Source organism: Larus michahellis, chromosome 7 (assembly GCF_964199755.1).
Source record: "Larus michahellis chromosome 7, bLarMic1.1, whole genome shotgun sequence".
NCBI classification, from domain to species: domain Eukaryota; kingdom Metazoa; phylum Chordata; class Aves; order Charadriiformes; family Laridae; genus Larus; species Larus michahellis.
Genome location: NC_133902.1, coordinates 2319019 through 2336875, shown reverse-complemented (window position 1 = coordinate 2336875; position 17857 = coordinate 2319019). Strand labels below are relative to the sequence as shown.

The 17857-nt window shown below is 50.7% G+C and overlaps 1 protein-coding gene across 4 annotated transcripts in view; it reads left to right on the top strand.

The window, feature by feature from the left end:
• Nucleotides 1-17857, top strand: part of DTX2 (deltex E3 ubiquitin ligase 2) — a 39835-nt gene that overhangs the window by 9861 nt on the left and 12117 nt on the right. For all 4 annotated transcript variants that reach the window (XM_074594957.1, XM_074594956.1, XM_074594955.1 and 1 more), the window contains exons 3-4: nucleotides 358-943; nucleotides 11281-11339. In XM_074594957.1, coding sequence (XP_074451058.1) covers nucleotides 358-943; nucleotides 11281-11339 — 645 coding nt within the window. The remainder of the gene's footprint in view (nucleotides 1-357; nucleotides 944-11280; nucleotides 11340-17857) is intronic.

Here is a 17857-nt window from a genome sequence, read left to right as displayed (position 1 = left end):
AAGTCAGGGAGGCATATGTGATCGCTGTGCCTTTGTGCTCGGGCGTGTCTGTCTCTGCATCCTCTCTCCTTCCCTCCTTTCCCACCCCTCCTCCCAGCAGCTTTTGAACCTGTTGCCAGCCTGCAATCAGATTTGGCAGGGGGACAGGGATCTCGGGGGTATTGCATTTCTCTAAGCTTCATGAGCAAACCCAGCCCTGTCGGGAAGGGAAGGTCTGTTAGTTGAGGGGGAGGTGAGGAAGGCCACCCTGATGCAGACGCTGCAGATCTGTGCAGAAATGAGTCCCTGAGCCAAGGTCCCCCTTACTTTTCTGCTCGCAAAATGATTTTGTTTATTTTCCCCCCTCTCCCCATGCAGGGACGATGCGGGCCGTCCGCAGGCATCTCTTCCCCGGGGACTCCGCTGCTGGGCAGGGCATTGTCTGGGAGTGGCAGAACGATGAAGGCGGGTGGTCCCCCTATGAGATGAACGTCTGCGTGTTCCTGGAGGAAGCCCGTGCCACGAACCACCAGCGAGTCGATCTCGGACCCTTGGGCTACAACTATGAAGTTGACTTTGTTGCTCAAGTCCAGACCAACAAGACCACGAGGTTCCGCCGCAGCGTTCAGAGGCGCTTGGACGCCCCATACCCGGTGACGGCCTCCCCGGCACCTCTTCACACGGGGGTGGCTTGTTCTTGCCAGCAGTGCTGGCTAAACAGCGGGACTGGTCCCATCACCACGCGCTACCGCCACTCCATGATAAACTTTCCCAACTCTTCCACTACTCATCAGGTTTCCGGTAGGACAGCATCAGTAAGTTCTTCCAGTGTCGGCTTCGTGCCCTATAACAAACCGACTTTGTCTGGAGCAAGGTCAACACCAAGACTCAATGCACAGAGCACCTGGGCTTTGTCTCAAGCTGGGGGCCCCAGCACAGGACTGTCTGCATCTAACGGAGTCAGGTACAGACCCTAATTCACCTTTAAATACTGTGCGTGTGTCTGAGAGACCTGCTGTGCTCAGGTCTTCGTTATCTAGGAGCCTTTCTATCCCAGAGGACTTTATAAGGGTCTTCTCCCTAGAAGGAGAGAGAGGTTTGTGCCTTTGTGTCCAGTACAATGGATGAAAAGGCTTCTCCTCTGGTTTCCCCCTCTTTTCTCCCACTTGAAATGTAGTCCCTGTCTACTAGTCTCCCTGAACCACTGGAGAAAGCAGGCAGGTTGAGATTCTGCAGGTTTGAGAAAATTAATTGTGATTGGTAGCAGTTCGGGTTACACTCAGAAACAACTTTGAGAGGGACTGAGTGAAATAAAAAGGGTACCTGCGAACACCCTTATTTAATTCAAAATATGCAGTAAACATAGAGTGGAAAACAGCTTTGTGTTCAAAGCCCTTCTGCTTCAAGGAAGGGCCACAGGACTCGCTGTGCGTGGCTGAGACCTTGTGAATTCTCTGACAAAATCAGGAAGTCCATGTTGGACACTTTTAAGGTGAACAAGCAGAAAAAAAAACCCACAACCCTAAGACAGATTTGATCAAAGATTATTTTTTTTTTTAATCCATTGTGAAGATGTTTAGAAAACAAAATCAGTAATTTACTTTCCCCTTTCTTTGATGCCTTGAACTGTATTGATCCCTCTCTATCTGAGATCGATGGGATGACCCTAGCAATTTGAGTGGTGTCTGGGCTAATCGTCAGGCTAAATGCTGATGTGGAGCAGAGATGCCACTGGATAATCACGGCAGAGGTTCATTTTGCACGTGTTGAGGTGCTCTGGTGCTTTCCTGGTACGATGTTGGAGGACTGGAAGCACAAGCAGGACTGTAAGTGATTTAAAATCCATCTAAGCCTCACCTTGTGAGGGTTTTGCCATGTCCTTTCCCTTCGTCTATGTTCAGTGACCCTCTCCTGGCTGGATGCTCAGGGTGTGCTCTGGCTCTCCGGAGGGAGCTGGTTCCTTTGAAGGAAGGACTGGCAGTTGTGGTGCTAACTGAGGTCTAGCTTTCCTTGGTTCTTTGAGCTGTCACCCCTCAAACACTTCAGCTCGTATGGATGGGTCACCCGTGCTGGGTGTGATCCACTTTCGCCATTTTCCATTTTCTGCTCTGGCAGGGCTGAAACTGGTGTGCATCTCACAGTGCAGGATTTCAGCTCCCATCGCTGAGCAGCGGGAGCCGAAGGAGGGCTGTGTTTGCACCTTACCGGTGTGGGAGGAAGGGCTTCACTTCTCTTCAGGCCTTTTGGCTGTTGCTGGTTAAATGAAAATCAGAGTCTTGTGGTCTGACAGCTCGGCTCCTCTCCACGGTGTGGGCTCCTGGGCCAAGCCGTGGTCAATTATCCCCTGTGGGCTGGAGCGGGGATGCAGCACTGGGCTCCAGCGGGGATTTTGGGGCTGGGGGACAGCAGTGTCACCCTTGCAAAGCAGGGAACTTGCCTCTGTGTTCTTGTAGGATGTGAAGCCTGGACGCCCAAACCAAGCCAGATCACCCCTAATCGGCTTTCAGGGTCTTAGCTCTTTCTGTGCGCAAGCCTTTGCTAGCAGAGGTCTTTGTGGCCTGTCTGGGATAGCACTCGTACCGAGTATCTGCCAGCATTAAACTGAGGACCAAGCAAGGGCTATCTGACTGCTCCCTCTGTTTGTAGACAGCTGGAAGCGTACAGAGCAGTTTATGCATTTCACCATAAATAATCCAGGTGCTGAACCACTGCGTGAGCACCCCGGAAACTAAAGGGGAACTTGCCAGGGCTGATTTACCTGTCCATGCTACCCCAAGTGAATACAGAGATAAGACGTCTAGAAGGATGTTGAAAACACATTCTAATTACATGAGGCACAGGGATTTGAGGTTTATTTTGAATCTCGTTTGTATTTTAAGCAAAGTGGTGAACCTTGAGATATTTTCCTTAGTGGTGTAATCAGGACTTTCCCTCTTTGGGGTTATCTGAGTGAAATGACTTCCCGCATCCCGTTCTCTCTCACGGTCCTTTTCTGGTGCTTTACGCGCAGTGATTTTTTGTGGCGTCTTAAGCATCCGCAGTACTTCTCTGTTCCAGTTATCTTCGAATAGGACTAAAAATCAGATCTCAGTACTGCCTGCAGGAGCCCCCAGCAAGGCTCTTGTTGTCTCCTGAAGAAGCTGCTAAAACCGCTCTCTCCCAGGAGTCACTGGTCAGTGCGTGGGGCTGCTGGGCTGCCTGGAGCCCCCGTTCTTCCCCAGAGCCTCAGCGTGACTTGCAAAGACATTCTCAGGCTGGGAAGATTAAAAACGAAGAGCCAAATGCTGCAGCAGCTGCCCTGCGAGCCTGTCTGGAGCTAATCAGGGTCTGGGTATGTTGTACGCTATCGATGCGGGGACAGGCTGTCCTGAAGGGAGGGGAGGATGGGAGAGACGGGTGGCATGGGCTCCTCACCATGAACTGGGTCCATGGTCCAGGCGATGTTAACTAGGAGAAGAGGGACAGCCGGGAGGAGACCTGGAGGTGCCCAGCCAGGGTGCTGGGGAGGACATTGTCGTGGCAGCCTGCTTGTCTGGGTCCCAGGAGCTGCTGGGGCAGCTCTCAGAGGCTGGTTAAACCCTCCAACAGGCGAGAGCTGGCAGAGCTTGTGCTGGGTTAATGCAGCAGCCCGCCGGGGCTGGCATATGCCCCCACACTCCCCGCTCAGCTGATCCAGCTCGGTCCCTTCTCAAGCACTGCTGAAGATGGCTTTTGTGGCAGGAGCATCTGGTCCCCTCCATGTTGGCCAGCACAGAGCCCTCCCGCGGCACTGGGTCTGCTGTGGTACCAGTGGTGGTGTTGGCTGTGGACGAGCAATGCCGTGGCTGGTTGGGGTCTGGCTGTTGCAGCCTGTTTTGCAGCTCAGCTCTTTGTGGTGTGCAAGGGGGGAGGTGGCTGGTGTCTTGGCAATAACCCCTGGCCAAGCCAGCATTTCTGGGGGATGCGAAGGGATCGTAGAGTTAAATAAAGATTTAGCCTGGGGACAGCAGATGTGGGGATGCCACTGGGCTACAGGACTTCTCAGGGAGGTGGTTTTGCAGGCAGGACGTCAGGAGCTGTCTTTATCTCTACAACTCCCTTTCTGTTCATCAACACCGGTGTTTTCCACTGGACTTATCTGCAGAAGCCATACCCCACCACGGGAGCATGTGTGGATTGCAGATGGAGCCTGTGCCCTGAGCCTGGAGGGAGGCAGCAGCTGGGGGCTCACCCAAGCGGACCCCAGACAAGGGCAGAACAAAGATGTGTGTTGGTGGCTCTTCGTGGATGACAGACGATGTATGGATCTCCAGCCCTTTGGGATTAGTTTTGCCAGGGGGGCTCTCCCTCCTCCCTGCCAGCCAGCCAGATGCAGGCAGGGGGGCAATCTCTGTCTTGCAGTACAGTGCCATATGTGAAAGGGACTTTTTCAGCACCGGGGAACAGCTCGAGATGGCTTTTCCCCTGTCACCCCCGTGCTGGGTTTGAGTCGGAAATGCCGCTGGGTGGGCGTAATTGCTCCTGGCTGGGGTTACAGTCTCAGGCTCGTGAAACGCATGTTCCATCAGAAAATACTCTAATTTCTGTGAATTAGGGGAAACCTGAGTAGCAAACTCTTAACAATGTGTTTCATTTAATTCCTAAGCCCAGAACATTCCTGGGTTATTTTATCCCCTAAGTTCCCTGTCTTCCCCCCCTCGGCTGGACTTGACGTGGTGCTTAGTTCCCCTTCCCTCGCTGCCCCGTCTCCTCCTGCATCACCCAATAGTGTGGCCTTTGTGGCGGTGAAGATGAAGCACTCATTACCCTGCGCTAATTATCCTGCCAAGGGTTTCTGTCTGCATCCAGCATTGCTCATTCCTCTTAGCTGTGATGTGTAATTCCTGTGCTGGTCTGTGCTCAGAGACCGAAGGGAAGGGAGCAGTGGGCTGCAGTGGATTCTTTGGTGTCTAATAAAGGTTGTGTTGTGTTCATCCTGTAGCCTTTGGCTTCAAAGCCGCCCTAGCGGATTACTTGCTTTTACAAAACTACTTATCTTCACAAAGCTTGCAGGGATGACCCAGCTCCTGCCTCTCGGAGCTGAACTGTAACTGGCAGAAGGGCTCAAAAGCTATTAGGGAGAGACTGAAAGACGGTGCAGTTGCGTACACCCGGTTTCTTTAGGAAACACAGCTAAAAATGGCACCACTGAAGCAAGCAGCTCTCCTGCAGGGCTGAGAAAGAGGTGTAGCTCATCCTGGAAAGCTGCCGAACTCCCTGTGTGGTTGTGACGGTTATTTCTAATAGGCAGGCGGGAATAGCCCCCAGTACGGGCTGTTAGGAGCATGCCTGGGCTATTGTGGCATTGGTGGTGATTAAATATATTTCCTGCTTGCTGTGGATGCTGGTGTGGGAGAGGGTGGAGTTCAGGCACTTCAAAATGCAGGTTTAATTTCCCCGTGCTCTCAAGAGGGTGAAAGTCTCTGGAAAACCCAGAGAGGAGTGCCAAGGCTTAAATAGATGCTAATATCCTTGGCTCTGCTGCTAATGTATTAAATACATGTGGGCAAGTTATTTTGCTGCTTGGTGGATTAATTTCCTCCCGTGTATTATACACAGTTAATGAATCGGGCCTCTCACAGACGGCACTGAAGCCTGCAGATGGAGTGTGCCATGGCCAGGGTCATGTCCTTATATCGGTGCCAGTGACTGGATGTTTGAAGCAGGGGTTGGCTCCCTGGGCTCCCAACCACCTCCTGGCATCATCCTTCCCACCCCGGGTGGCACAGCATCCATCCCTGGGGCAAGAGCTGCCCCCTTCCCCCACTGTACTGCCTAATTACAGAGAAGGGCACTCCAGGAACACAGTGAGGAGTGCCCTGCTTGTAATATGAGCAAGTGAAGCTGCAGGAAGCGGTCTTCTGGGGGCTATATTAATTAGCGCCCCAGCCAGGCAAATCCCCACTGGAGCTCCGCTGGCCCCTCTGAGCTTATGCGGCTTTGCGTGCTGGTCTGGGTTGTGTCTACAAATAAGACAGGCAGCTGGGGGCAGGGGAGGATTTTGTTTAAAAGCCTGGGGAACAGAGGTCTTGAGGGCCGGGGAAGGATGTTTACAGTATCGTGGTGTTCCTAAGAAGCGTCTGGTGCTACAGCCCAAAATCTCCCATGGGGAACAACCCGCAGCCGGTGCTTTGAAGGATCAGGAGGTGTAACTGAGGGACCAGAACCTGGGCAGAGCCTTTCCTTTCCTCTCCCTTCCTTCACGTCTTTCAACATTGTCCGTAGGCACATCCATGGGTTCCAAGGGTGGTGAGGGGGGGTTCTGCTTGGTGCTGGGTCCATTGGGCCCATTGTGACTTATCCTGCAGCCCTCACTTAGCAACCGTGGTTCTGCTGCCAGGTGTTCTTCCCGCATGGGAGCAGGGGAATCTCCTCTGCTTGGTGCCAGGAGCAAAACCACCCATCCACGTGGCTGTGAGCAGCCCACCAAAAGGTCCTCCTTTAGACAGATTCGGTCTGGGTTTTGGTATCTTCTTGATAAGAAAGGTAGGGGAGAAACTGCTGTGTGGTCATTAGGGTCATCATACACTTGGTTAGGCCCGGGAGGGGATTAGACTCTTGGGTGTTGTGACAGCAGTTGGTGTTAACGTGAGGCAGGGCTGCACACAGCCCTGATGTGGGAGGAGAAGTGTCGGCTGTTGTCCAGAGGGCCACAAAGATGCTGTGAAACAGGAATTTGTGGCCCACTGGCTGGTGTGCAGGGAGGGAGGAAGGAAGAGAGGGCTGTATTGGGTGAAGAGACAGACTTCCCCGCTTCTACTCCCTTAGGATATTGTGTATGTGCGGCTTAGGTGATGTTCAGCTCAAACCTGGCCACCCAGAGTTTGAAATGGCAGCAGCCACGGGCACCACGCTTCCTCTCTGGTCTTGTGCTTAGCTGTCTCACTGGTCTTGCAGTATCTTGAAATTCCGGAGAAGCGAGTGCTTTTGTCATGCTGAAATATCAGTTTGCCTCGTCTGCCCCCTGTAGCAGATTTCCTGGGAACCGGTGATGGGAAATCTTATCAGGATCTTCTTGCTGAATCTTTGAGGACAGCGTCTTATTTTGCATCCCTTTCTTCACAACCTGGTGACCCCCATTGCACTCAGTCACCTCCAGCATACAGAGCAGGAGCTGTGGGAATGGCAGGACAACAATTGGACCAGGGAGGAGGAATCGATACCAGGAAACGTTCAGAGAATTCAGGCATTGACTTTCATGTGTTGCACGCACAGCCTGAATGTTTCTCTAGGAGTCAAAGGCACTGGCTGGTTAGAAATCTCATCTGTGGGCAGCAGAGGCAGCAGGAGTGGGTTTCTGGGTGGACCCCTCTCATCTCTCTGCACTGCAGAGATGGCTCTTGCACTGATGCTCTCCAGATCTCCCTTACCCGAGACCCCCACCAGCCTGCTTGCATCAGGTTTTCTCCTAACTGAGCCTGCCTTGAGTAAATCAGCAGGACCTCACCCCAGCCTGACTCCGGCGCTCTCCCAAGAAGCCAGCGCTGGCGTCACGATACCGGAGCTTGAGCTGACGGACTAAATATGTCTATTCGTGCTGCTTGCAAGCCTGCTCTCCGAGTCGAGGCGCAGCCCGTGTTGTACTACAGTAGCAATATCACAGAACCACAGAGTGGTGGGGGTTGGAAGGGACCTCTGGAGATCGCCCAGCCCAACCCCCTGCCAGAGCAGGGTCACCCAGAGCAGGTGGCACAGGAACGCGTCCAGGCGGGGTTGGAATGTCTCCGGAGACGGAGACTCCCCCACCTCTCTGGGCAGCCCGTGCCAGGGCTCTGCCACCCTCAGGGTAAAGAAGTTCCTCCTCGTGTTGAGATGGAACTTCCTGTGGTCAAGTTTGTGCCCGTTACCCCTTGTCCTGTCCCCGGGCACCACTGGAAAGAGCCTGGCCCCATCCTCCTGACACCCCCCCTTTCAGTATTTATAAGCGTTGATAAGGTCCCCCCTCAGCCGTCTTTTTTCCAGACTAAAAAGACCCAAATCCCTCAGCCTTTCTCCATCAGAGAGGTGTTCCAGTCCCCTCAGCATCTTGGTAGCCCTTTGCTGCACCCTCTCCAGCAGTTCCCTGGCCTTCTTCAACCGGGGAGCCCAGAGCTGGATGCGGGAGTCCTTCCTTGTTATCTCTTTCCCTTCCTTCTCCAAAAAACACCCCACTTCAGACCTGGGGTAGGCTCTGAGTAAGCGTTTCTGCACCTTTTTTGGCGTGGCAACACTTCCTCCTACGCACTGCGGCTGCAAATCTACCCAGGCAGCGTGGTGGCAGCGGTACCTCAAAGCCGGGTGGATTTCCCTTGATTTCATCAGCGCGTAGGTCTGGGCTTTCTGCAGCTGTAAAAGAAATCACAGTGCGTGGCAGCCCCACCGGTACGTTCACACGGTGTCGAGCGGATGGGTCAGCACATCCTACAACATTGTTAGCTGAGATGCCACTAACTGAATGTTAGCCCCTGTGAAATAAGAAGTGTTTGGTTTCTCCATCATCACATCAGTTGGCTTAAAGCCTCCAGCAGTCAAAGCTGACACACTTTGCCTTTACACCAGGAGTGCAGCTGATCAGGGACTGTTTCCTGGCTGATGGGTAGTAATTTCTCTGCAGTGCACTCCCAGCTTCCAAAACTTGATTGCTTGCAAATGCATCGATTGATTGCTTATCCATTTCCCTCTGCAAATCTCAAGGGCTCTTCTCACCTCATACGAGCTCTGGCTCCTGGGTGACTTGGACTTGATCCTTGCAATGCAGGAAAGAAGAGTGAAGAATTTCTCTGCTGGTCTTTTCGAAGCGTGGTTACCAGTGCTCTCCTTCCCAGAGCAGCTCTGGGTGTGCTTTCTTCAACCTCAGGTGTAATGACCCTGTCCTCCATCCCTTTGGAAGGATCCCCCGCTGCCCATCTGCTCTCCTGGCAGAGCAGAAGGTTCAGCTTTGTGCTCCGTTGTATTTCTACCTTCCACGGGGAAGTGAAAGCACCCAAGGTGGCTGTTGCGCTTCGTGGTGTGACGAAGCACAAGCTCTCCAGTATCAGTCATGTGCCGGGCCACAGGCTGGGGTGGAGGGGTGCCCAGGCACCGTGTTGTCTGCTTGGCTGCTCAGTAGGAGGGAAGGAGGCGGGATCCAACACCTCTCTGATTTTTGGGAGCAGATCTCTCAAGTTCCTTTTCATTATCTGGTCCTCAAATACCCTCCTGTCTGCAGCTGGGGAGGGAGCAGCCCTGCTACTAGCTGTCATCTGAAGAGGATCACAGGAGCAGAAATGAAGCAAGGGGATGAGGCAGAGAAGGAGGAGGGAAATACCTGAGAAAGAGCTGTGATGAAGAGGCTGAATCAGGAACGAAAAAAAAAGAAGTCGTAAAGAGGAGTGACGTGACGGCATCTGATTCAAAGCCCTTTGAAATTGAGGGGAGGATTTCCACTGTATCGCGTTTGAATTGGGCTGTAGTGAGAGCAATCTGTTGCATCACTTGAAGACGGTTGCAAAATTCAGGGCAGCAGAGGGGAAAACACAGTCTTTGAAAGAGACAAAAAGGAAAGCTCTGTGGTCTGGAGAGCTTTTTAAGTGTCTGGAAGAGCTGGTCTCGCTTGGCCAGACTGTCAGCGCCAGCGCCAGGCCCTGGGTCCTGCCTGGGGCTTTCTTCAGGGAGCTCAGCTATTTCTAACTGCGCAGGTAGGAGAGGAGGGAGGTGGGGATGCCTCCCTGTCCTGAGGGTGGAAGACAGCCATGTGTCACTCACAGATCTTCTCAGCTCTGGTCATTGTCATGGAAATGCAGACAAAGATTTTAGCAAAGCTGAAGAGAGGGACCGATGTCTGTGATTCTGTTGTGGGCACAGTGGCAGCTTTTGTGTCCCAGCTGGAGAGAATTACGTTTCTTCCTTAGATAGTGGACGGCATTTGGGCACTTGTCCACCTTTGTCGGCTCTGTGAATTCCTAAGAAGCTGGCCAGGTTTGGTATTATTTTGTGTGTTTTGGGGTGTCCTTCGAGATGGTTGCCCAAATGCACCCTGTATTCTGATCGAGTTAAAGATGTCCCTGCTCACTGCAGGGGGGTTGGACTAGGTGACTTTTAAAGGTCCCTTCCAACCCAACACATTCTATGATTCTAACTGCAGCTGCATTAACTGCACTGTATTAGTGCGTGAGCCTGCCTCTGTCACAGGCACACGTGCCACCTGACGCACAGCCCGTGGGTGGCTTCTCTGTGCCAGCATGTTGAATTTCAAATGTTCCTGCGTTGCTTGCGTGGCTCCAGCTTGTTCTCCTCTAGTGACCCCCTCCTCAGCTTTCATGCTGCTGCTCACCCTTTCCTTCCTAACTCCTGCCATCAGCTGAATGCATGACCCTGGCTGGCCCTGTGTCCCAAACTAGCTTGAGGTGCAGCTGCCGGTGCTGGGAAACACTGCCAAAACAGCAGGTTAGGAACCTGAACAGGACGTTTGGTGTCCAAATTCTCTCGATTTCCAAAGGAAGGTGGGTACCAAACTCTTCTAAGTCTCTTTCAACCTTTTCTCCCTTGTTCCCACATCTCGCAGTAACCCCATGGATGCACAGGGAGAGTCAAGACTTGATCCTCTTCAACCCAGGGCTGCAGCTGCATGTGCTCAAGTGCTTTTCTTGGCCTTTCTCTGCCTCAGTTTCCCTATCTGGAAAGCAGTGGGGGGTGATAACACTTGCTTCCTTTGATCTGTACAGCTGCAGCTTCTTATACATCATGAGGGTTCGATGCTTTGGTGAGCAGCGTTTCTCCGGTTGGAGACCAAGTCGCCTGGAAGGTTTAAGATGAACTTTGTCTGCCGCATCCCAGCGGTTCCTGACTGTGTTCTCATGCCATGGACCTGCTGGGGCAGCAATCTGTCGTAGCGCAGGTCGGCTGCTCACGGGAAGCTCTGTGGTGGAGCAGCAAGAGCAGGGATGCCCCATGGGATCAGAGCAGGGGGTTGGCAACGCAACGGGGCCCACCATCAGACCCCAGCAAGAGAACGGGATGAGTTGGACCCAGCATCCAGCCAGGGGAGACAGCAGCTACCTACAACATAGGGCTGAGGTCCACCTTGGAGATAAGTAAACCTCCTAGAAAGCTCTGGTAAGGACTTGGCTCCTTAAGTGTATCTGCTGGATCAGTGGGTTCCTGGGTGGGGGTCCCAGATGGGGCTCATCTGAGCAGTTAATCCCAGTTAATGTATTGAGGCCCCTGGCGCTCAGGAGGGAGCAGTGCACTGCTGAGATGTCTCTCTTCTGTTTGTGATTGACCCGTGCCATTGAATTTGTCCCTTTTTCTTTTCTCTCTCTCCAGTGCCCCAAACCTGCCGGTGAAGATGCCCAAACCCAGCAAGGTGAACCAGGCCCTGGCAGGTAAGGATCGCGCTCTGCTCTACCCGCTCTATCCCTAGCATTACGTGACAAGAGATTTACCTTTCTGTGGCACTTTGCTTTGTTAATTTTTAGGAGGTATGAAATGTCCCTGGTATTTTGGGCTTTTAGGTCCAAAGACTTTTCAGTAAGGCCAAGAGGACTAATTTGGGGGAGAATGGGGTGGTCAAACCTTAGTAACTCTTTTTCTCATCAGTGCAGGTCCTGAGGCTCTCAAAATGAGCAGGTTTATTTGAGGGTTGGGTATTTGTTTTCTCCTGTAGGCGTGGATGAGCAGGTAGCTGGGGAGAAGCACACAGCTGAAGCTCAGTGCTAGCTGTTACTTGCTCCCTTTTTTTAAAGTCAAGGAGGAAGAGCGGTGTGTGGTTTTTAATGTGATTTTTTTTTTTTAATGTGGTTTTATTACAAAAGCTCAGGTGGTCTTTAGATTAAAAAAACGATTGTGACGTCTCATCTTGGGGAAAGGAAGGGACAGAAGTTGAATCACATGTTGTCTCCTGTGGCAGCAGAATGCAGGTTTGCTTGTTATCATCCAAACCTGCGAATACGATGCTAAATATACCTGAGGAGTGTGTCTGGGAGGGATGAAAGTGCCACTTTTCAGTGCTCCTTTTCAGAGTAGTTTTGCCAGTTAAACATGAAATGGCGTGGCCTTGAAAACGACAACTCGCGCTTGCAGCTTTCAGGGGAAGCGTTTCCATGCCAAAATCCATCAGCGCATTTGCTCTGTTTTGACTCAGCCAGCGCCAAACCGCGGGACCTTGGTGTGGCGGTGCCTGGGGACATGGGTGCTCTGCCGAGAGCAGGTGTCTTCTCCATACCGACACCCACTGTGCACTCGAAATCGTATTGCAACGTCGTAACCCGGGGTAGATGAGTGGAAAAGATCTGATGTATGGTGTTTTCTGAGGTTTTCTGTACCCATTTCAGACACCACAGAGTATCTATTAACCCTCTCCTTGCTCTAGCTCTTGTCCATGCATGGTCTGTGGAGGTTATTAGTTCCTTGGACACCAAACTTTGCTCCTGAGCAAGTGGAGACAGTTATGTTCTCTCTCTTAGAGAAAGGGTTACCACCTTATTCCAGGAAAGATGATGATGCTTGGTCTCCTCCCGAGCATCAGGCTTTACCCTGCCTAAAAATGATCCCCAGGATTGAGGTTTCCAGTTGTCTGATGTTAGGACCATCATGAAAACTGTGCCTTGCATGTCTCTCTAGCCAAGCGGGCACTGTGTAACGACTAACACTGAGCGTGCTCTGACAGCCTGTAGCCCGTCTGCCTCCCCGTTAGCAAATCAGTCTTTGTGGAAATGAGGTGTAAAGTCAAGCTCAGACCTCCTCTACGTGGACGACCTGAGCAGAAGAGCTCCCTTTGCTTATAAAAGCTCTGAATTTCATCCCCTGGCTGTTAGCACTGACTGTGTAATTAGGTACTTAGTCACATAAAAGTAAATACAGCAAAGAACTAAAGAGCCCTGGTGAATTTAGGCTGTGTTAATGTTGTTAACTGTGATCTCCTTCTACATGTGCAAGTCATCCACTGTTAATTTGGAAGAGGTGAATACGCGTGGTCTGTTTATGCCTTGTAGTGCCACGTTTAGGTATGAAAGGCCGCGGGAGAGCTCAGTAGAATAAGCCGTTTACCACCATTTAATAAAATAAAATGAAAAGGTTACGCGTTGTAGTTGATACCTCTGTTGTTGGAGGCTGGGGGTGCAAAATGGGGAATAGTTAATTCATTTTAATAATCTTCAGCTCTTCAGAAGGCAGGCTGAGCTGCAGGGGAGGGCAGAGCTGTATGGGCTGGCCTGAGCGTGGTCAGGGCAGGAGCAACTCCCCGGGACCAGCGTCTCCTTCAGATCCAGGTCTTCGTAGGACACAGCTTTGATCAGCCCTGTGCTGCCTTGTGCCAAGTGTAACAGACCTCAGAGGTGCAAGGGAGGAGGAAAAATGTGGATTTGAGTCTGTCTTTAAAATCACATAGAAGCAGAGGAAAGATCTGGACAAGTTAATTAGCAAGCGAAAGGAAAATAAATCTCAGGGAACATTTCTGGTAAAAAGCAAGCAGCGGAGTTCTGGCAAAAAGGCCAAATTTTATCGAAACGTTAATTGGCTGGGTCTTCAGGGACACCTTCTTCCCCTCTGTGCTTCGCTTTCTGTTTCTAGAACCTCTTCTGGGAAGTGGTATTTTGTTCATATTTAAAATCCTGCAGATGGTGTTTGGAGTTACTTATTATTCAGGTTATTCTCTAACGCACGGGCTGAGCCCCGTTTGTTCCTCCGGTCCCTGCTGCTCGACTGCTTCCTTCAGCATCACTGGTGGAAAGGCAGGAGACCCGATGGCTCTGTGGTGACGTGGGGGGAGAGGGCACTTTCAGATGGGAACTGAAGGTGGCTTTATTCTGGGAAGCGTGTCCAGAAGTCTCGCAACCCTTGGCCTCCATCCCGAGGTGTCTCTCAGCAGGTTTGACGCAGGAGGGATAAAACCCCTGAATCTTGCGGGTGATCTCAAGAAATGCTGCAGGTGCATCTCTCGGATGCAGAGGGAACTTCGGGTGGATAAACAGGGGACGGGGGGTTCTGCGGGTGTGAATGAGAAGCTGGGTTTCGTTTGTGTGATGAGCACCTGGGGATTTGAGTGAGGGGATTGGTAACACTCTCAACCCCACATCTTCTAAAAGCACCACTCGGGATCCCAGGAATCAAGAAGCTGACTTTAAAACCATGTTTTGTACAAAAAAAATTATGTTTATTTTTCCTTGCTTTCTTTTAATACTATTTTAATACTTCAAGGTGCATGTGGAAACTTGTCTTTTAAGCTTTTTCTTTCCCTGTGAGTATTTGGTTAGTACGGTGAAATGCCAGAGCAGGAGTCTAAGCATAAACTGTTGAACCACAGTATTTAAGGATCAGCTGGACTAACATCTCTTGGGAATAGTGGAGTTTAGCTGGTGTGCCTTGGGGCTAGGGGGTGGACTAGGCCGTCGTATGAAGGCCCTTGTAATACCATTTTTAAGATGAAGGCTGGAAACGAGCTTTTTTTGTTAAATGAAACCAAGTGTTTCTCATTCGCACGATTCCTAGAGCTGGGGCGTTTGGGAAAATACTAGCCATAATAATTTTGCTGGTGGATATAATCATACAAACGAGCAATGGTTTTCTGAGATCTCAGGGTATTTGAAGGTAAGCTCTGCCCTTTCCCCTCTACCTGCTTAAATCCAGGACTGGAACCGAAGATGTACCAGTCTGAGGTCTGTGCAAACACAGAGCCGGTGGCCAGAGGGGCACGTTAGGCTGGGTATGTGAGCAAGAGTGTGGTCAAGGCGTTACATTATTATCTAAGGGTGTTTTTCCCGTGCTCAGCTTCTGCACAGGATATTGCAAAAGTCCCTTATTTACACGGCAGGCTGAGAAAAGCTGGTGGATGTTGTCATAGCTCCAGTGAAAATAATTTTACCCCAAAGAGTCAGTAACGTTGTACTTCTGGCCAAAGAGATGCTTCGAGCAAGAGAAAAGAGGCCGTTCTCTGAGCGTGGTTGTTGATCACATAGGATCGGATCAGATGCCAAAGGATGCTTTGCAAGGCTGTCTCTTCCCTCCTGCAGTCCTTGCAGGGAAGAAACCCAGTGGCCAGTGGAAAGTGTGAACATATTAAATAATATTTTTCAAGCTCCTGGGATAACTAGTGAGCAGCAGGAACTCTTGCAGGAATGCATGGGTGTCCAAAGCAGCCTTGGTCTGGGCAAGCTTATCTTGTTGCAGCTTGGCCCTTGCGTATTCAGGTGAGAATTTGTCCAGGGCCACACTTATTCCTGACATAACTCCAGGGATGCCTACAACAAATTCTGAATTTAAGTTGTTGTGTCCGTAGGTCAGAATTGGAAAATCGATCTGCAGATGTGTCGTGTGTCTCTGTTTTTTTTCTTTTGGCACTTTGAATGAACACACACACTCCCACGTAAGGCTTGGATCAGAGGAGATCCCTCACTGGGGACTCTTGTCACCAGACTTGTGGGAGGATTGTTAGATGCTGAGATTTCCAGTATTGTATTAGACCAGTAAAGGAAGCATTGCTGCTGGGTTTTGAGATGAGCCAGAAGAGCAATGTGACACCAGAACATCCCCTTTTTGAATGCTCTCTTGATTTGAATCTGCGGAAGATGATGCACTGTGTGTTTCTCTGAAGGCAGCAGAAGGTAAAAGAGGAAAATTGTCTTCTCTTGGCCAATTTAAGATTGTGCATGGGAGACCATTTGGTTGGGGTAATTCTCCTGGTCCCGTGTTTCCCTGTGCTATATATCTGGGTGGAGTTGTAGATGCATTTGCAGCTCATAAAATGAAAGAAAGTTCCTGGAATAAATGTTTATTTTCTTTGTGATGATTCATGATGCTGGCAGGCGTTTTTGGACGTGTTATTCCAGGTATGAGAGGGGCTGTGTTAGAGGATAACTGAACTCAGCTGAGGTTCTGTGGCTCGTGCTCTTCACTTAAGTCTGATTTTTGAAGGCAGCATTTTGTCCTCTGCCATTAAGAGTCTGAAGTCGGTTGTTCAGCCTCTGCTTCTGTCGTGTTCTTTTATTATTTTTTTTAAATGAGCTCTGCATGTTCATGTTAACGAGACAGTATTGATCTCTTAAGAAGAAAGCATTAATTTCGCATTTGCCTATCAGTCAGCTGTGCGTAGGCGGTGATAATCCCTGTTAGTCTTTGGACTTGCTTCTCAAATGTCAGACTTTGCAATGAGTGCTATTGCCCTGCTTAAAGCAGGTTTTTTGGAGACAACTTTACCGATCCTGGGGAACTGCATTTTGCCACCTCGGTGGGGTCAGGCCATGGGGAGGTCCAGCATCTTGCCTGTTTCTCAGAACACTGTTCCTCTGGGCTCTCTAATAGCAGGATTTGGTACAGCTTTTCTGGGAATACCTCCTGCTGTCCTTTAACCCGCTGAAAGGGGAACGTACCTGCCTGGTGCCCATGCAGGCGGCAGCTTTGGTGCTGTTGCTGGGCTTCAGGCGTTCAGTTGTACTCACTCATTCAAAAAAATAGTAGCTTTTGCTACGGGAACAGTTACGCTCTTCCTTAACGCTCCGTGGGAGTAGTGAAGGACTGCTGGCTTAGACCAGGGTTGAGAGCACGCAATAGTCTTGCGGTCTTTAGTTCGAGACTTAAAGGAAGTTATTCTGATTGTGAAATATCTGGATGTGATGTTCAGTTGGAGACCCACTGTTTGGTAGCGGGGTCAGGGGCTCTCCTTGGCTGTACCTGCCGGGAACAGCCTGGTGTTGTCAGCAGGGTGAGGGCTACTAACTCAACACTTGCATGCTTTGAAGATCTTCCTCTGGCCCTGCAGCTCCTGGGAACTGGGGGGGGCTGCACCTCGGATCTAGATCAACAACGGTGGTACCTAACAAGGGTGATCCACGGCTGCCTGGTTTGGTGTCACCTCTTTCCATTTGGAAGCGTGTGGTTTCACCATGCATTGGGCAGCATGGTCTTCTGGCCAGAGCAGCTCTGCCAAAGGTTCTTGGGTAACCCTGGGGAAATGACTTCATCCATCTGTGCCCCTCTCCCCGTCTTGTGAAACCCTTTCTGTCTGTCTGTGGTCCTTAGATGGGAAAGTTTTAGTAAAAGCATCCAACTTCATGTATCAAGAAAGGACCTGGCACAAAATGTGGTCGTTACTGCGTAGGGGTAGTTTAGTTCTGCTTGTGGAGCACCAACACAGGCTTTGCGCGGGGGATTTCTCATCACAAGCAGGTTCTTGACTGGTTGCATATTTGAGGCAGAAAATAGTCTTACCACTTGCCCGCAAAACCAGCTGATGCTTCCCGTCATAACTCGATTTTCAGTCATCTGTGGGCAAGGTGCCTCTTTTTTGTCCTGGCGAATGTGCTCTCCTGTCTTCCTTTCCCAACCCAGAGGAGTAGAGGCTTGAAAAAAGAAAAAAAACCCAAACACCAAAACCTTAGAAATCTCAGCTTTGGCTGTGAACTACGGTCCAGGATGCTGGCAAGATTTTCCATAGCATTAGGATGCGGTTTTGCATGGTCTACTCTGAGGCAGCTTTTGGGGAAACACTGCCTTTTAGGTTGTTTGCTGTTGGTTTGCAACCAGAAGCATATATATTTTATTTTATTTTTTTAAGTTCTGGCAGTGGCTGTTGCAGGTGGGAAGTTGCTTCTTGGGAAAGCAAAGGCAGGTGTTTTCTTGAATGGAAATTTAACAGCGACGTGCTACCTTAGAAATGTTATGACTTGTAACCGGCCCGTATTTCACAGGCAAACATCACATTAGATCAGCAGGATCGGTCCTGTCGCTCTCTGGGTGCCAATTTTACCTTCAGGGAATGGCTGTCCTTTTTAATGATTCATTAGCTTTAACAAACTCCATCCCATGAATACAGCTGGCTGGGCTGGGCCGGGGGAGGGCGAGAATTGCACTGCAGCTGGGGGTGCTAGGAAAAAACAGAGTGCCAAGGAGGAGATGAGCCACCTTGGGG